The 3663-nt window shown below is 42.5% G+C and overlaps 1 protein-coding gene across 1 annotated transcript in view; it reads right to left on the bottom strand.

Annotated features, from left to right (window-relative positions):
* Window positions 1–3663, bottom strand: part of CUNH4orf22 (chromosome unknown C4orf22 homolog) — a 486210-nt gene that overhangs the window by 86730 nt on the left and 395817 nt on the right. Inside the window, exon 7 of the mRNA XM_003790054.1 lies at window positions 2929–3071. Within this exon, the coding sequence (XP_003790102.1) occupies window positions 2929–3071 (143 nt within the window). The remainder of the gene's footprint in view (window positions 1–2928; window positions 3072–3663) is intronic.

Consider the following 3663-nt stretch of genomic DNA (forward strand, 5'->3'; position numbering starts at 1 on the left):
AATCAAAAGCAAAGCTGTAACCCTCTGTGAGACAGTATCTTTATGACCTCCGGAGAAGGAAGAATTTATTAAACATGACACAAAAGTGCGAGCTGCAGAGGCAAAGGTCAAAAAGTATCCTACAATTTAGGATAACTTAATTGGAAGGAAAAAACTTAATTGACAAAAATAGGAATAAATCTTAATAGGTACTTTATAGAAAGAAAATCTGAACAGCCAATAAAAAGATGCCCAACCTGATTAGTAATCATGTAAATAAGAATTAAAACCACAATGGGAGATCATTTGTAACTCACCATAGCAGGAAAAAAAAGTTCGTTGATAATATCTTGTGTTGGTGAAGATAAGGGTGAGCCGGGTCACTTGGATAGAACTTCGCATGCATGTAAATCAGTACAATCACTTTAGAAAACAGTCTGGCATAACCTGTACACTCGTCTGTGCTTCCAGCCTTGCATTTTTCATAAATTAAAGAAAACAATCAAATATTTTGTCTTTCTACATGAATATTTTGGAGTAACCAAATAAGGGATAAGGAAAAATCATTTTCTCTGAAATAATAATATAGCTAAAAAATGCAGGGTGAATGATAGAGTTGGAAAACACCATTGTGTAACCCTGAGTAAAAAATACATGGGTAGCTTTTATGAGAAGATGCTGAAACCATGAGTAACACTCAACGGAAAACCTTATAATGATGCGATCAGACTGACCCTGCCTGAACCCACTGATGGAGCTCAGGAGCTCTAACACCGGGGCAATAGGAAGTGTAGAGCACCACATATTAAAGACTCTTACTTGGAAAAACCCTCTTTTAATACGATCAGGTTATAGGGAACAGAGGGATAGAAGTAGGAGCACAGCAGCATGAGAGTGATCCATCAAATTCAGAACATGGAGATTTCAGAACAAGGTCCTTTAGTACCTGGTTCTTCCAACAATGCAATAGGTCAATAAAAAGGGAGGGGGACAGTTAAAAGCAAAAAATGTGCCAGATGTAGAATATAAAACACAATATTATTTGAATTTCAATTGGTCAAACCAACAGTCAAAAGACAATCAATGAAATACGATTAAGGACTAAATAGCTATTAGACGATGTTAAGAAATTATTTTGGTAGGTGTGATAATGTCATGATGCTGGCCTTTAAAATGACATTTGAAAAAATCCACACTGAAGTGTTTTTAGGTGAAATGAGACATCCTATATTTGATAGAACAAAAACAAAGCTGTTAAGGCAACAGGATCTCATGTTTTTAATAAACAAGAGTGGCGACAGAGAAAAAGAGAGCTGAGATAACATCTAGATTTTGCCTCCAGTTTCAAAGGCGGTGTCATTCACCAAGTTGGGGATAGAGAGGCAACAGACATCTTCAGTGACTAAAATAAATTTAATTCTGAACATACGTTTTAGATGTCGCAAAGAACTCATCTGATGTTTGGGGACATAAAGTATCAGTAGCAGCCATTGCATCTTTGTGCCATTTCCAAAAGTTTCTTCCAGCAATACCCAGGGGTCCAGCCACAGGTACAATGAAGATGTCTGGATGAATCTTTGGGGGGGGGGCTGTCAGCAGGACAGATAAAACCCAAAGGGCAAAAAGACAATGGCAGTGGAGATTATTGCAAGAGAAAAGTTAAATGATATGCTATGCGTCTGGGCTGAATAGGAAAAGAGTGAGTCTATCAACATGGTGGTAGCTGAGAAAGTCTTCAGAGAATAGCAATAAAAATGGACAGAGGATGGCAGAAGTTTCCGAGGGGAGACTACTGTTCTCGGCGTCAGATACTGATCTGAAGGCAGCAGTGGGGAGTTACACCGGAACGCTGCTGCTCTGGGAGTTCTATGGTAAGTGAAAGATGAAGCATTTAGCTTGAGTGCTGTGAGGAAGGGAGTGAAAGAACCAGTTTGGGAATAGGCTGGCAGTGCCGAATATGTCCTGGGTTGTAGCAGCCCATATAGCCTATGGCTAGGAGGAGTGAGAGTTATAGGAAATACTTGTAATGGAACACCTTGGTGGAAAGGGCATGGAGAGAGATTTAGTTCTAACAAGCATGAGAGAGTTCATGAGATGCGAGCAGTGGTGAATTGGCAGTCTCTACACCTGTGGTGGTGAGAGGCACGAGCTCAGCCTTATATTAGGCTGGAGGAGAAGGCAGACAAAAAGCATGCGCATTCTATCATGGACTCGCTTACTCTGACTCTGTCTCCTCTCCTGCCTGTAGAACGCCAGGACGGTGTCTCTCTGCTGAAGATTACCAAGCTCTGCTAAAGACTAAGAGCTATCTGTTCAAGAAGACTGCTTTCCTCTCTCTAAGACACTCTCTCTCTCTCTCCAGCTAAGGCAGGTAGCCCTCAAGCACCTAAGAGAAACTGTTCCTAAGCAAGGTAGCTTAGCGGTCCGTGTCTGGAACCTGCCTAAGCCGCCCGAGACCTGACCAGTCCCAGGCCCTGATGAGTGGTGTCAGAAGCAGATCCTGACACTGGGTGATGGGATGAGAGCACCAGAGGAAGGGAGCCTAGAACAGGACAGAGATGAGAACACGAGAGGGAGCTGGTTAGGAGCCAGCACTTTGGCTAGTGACCAGAGGAAGGGGGGGCCTGTTAGACAGGCTGCCCCGAGGCCTCTAGGCAGAACAAGTCCCAAGTGATCCAAGACCCTCCTGAGGTTAACAATTTTTAGGCTCTACTTATCATTTAAAAGGAATGTTACTAAGAATTTATTTATCTCATCTCAGAAGAATCTTCTTTCTCAGGCTGTTAAAAGAAAATAAGAACATCTATGCTCCTTCTTCACTTGTAAAACTTATTTTATACATAATCAGTTTTATGACATTCCTCGTACATGTACATTAGCATTTGAGGCACAATGTAGAACAGATAATAAAAACCCCTCATCCCTGCGTGAGAATTGTATGTAACTTACCTCATATCCGTGGGTTTGGGAAGAAGTTTTTTTTTCCCGTTGAAGTAGACTTCGAAATCTTCCGTCTTCAGCCTGTGGGCGAAGTCGATGTACCCAGACACCTCCTGCCCGTGAGAGTTCCTGTCCCGAATGAAGATCACGGACTGGTGGCAGAGAACGGAGAGAGGAGAGAGTAAATGGGTAGAGGCCACTGTGCGTAGTAACGAAAGCTCTATGTCCGACCTCTAATGGGGCAGGCAGTGTCCCAAGTGCCTTACGTTTCGTCCTTGTCAGGGTTCTGCCAGGTAGGAGCCATTATGTTCTCCTGACAGATGCAGAAAGCCCAGCGAGCACACACGTCACACGCCACACGCACTGACCATCATTTTGTCTAACAACATCAGTAAATAACTCTCTCTCCAAGGCAGGACATTAAGCACTTGAAATATATTCATTTATTGCTTTCTTTTCAATCCTATTGTCCTTTGTGTCATCATTTTTAGGTTAAAACAACTGCGGGGCAAAGAGAAGAAATACTTCCTTCAAAGTCTCACAGCCAGGAAATGGCAAAACCGAGCGGGAACCTCGGGCTCAGGTGTCTGAGCACGGCTTCCCTCTTTTCGGTTTGAACTCCGATGTGCATTCTGTTCCTGAGGTATAAAGAGGTCCCTTCATCTCATTACCATAAGAGTCAGACTCGCTTTACAAAATTCAATCCATAAGGTAAAATGAGACAGCAAACTCCCTTCTTTAACA

Source organism: Otolemur garnettii, unplaced genomic scaffold (assembly GCF_000181295.1).
Source record: "Otolemur garnettii isolate 467f Iridium unplaced genomic scaffold, OtoGar3 scaffold00039, whole genome shotgun sequence".
NCBI lineage: Eukaryota > Metazoa > Chordata > Mammalia > Primates > Galagidae > Otolemur > Otolemur garnettii.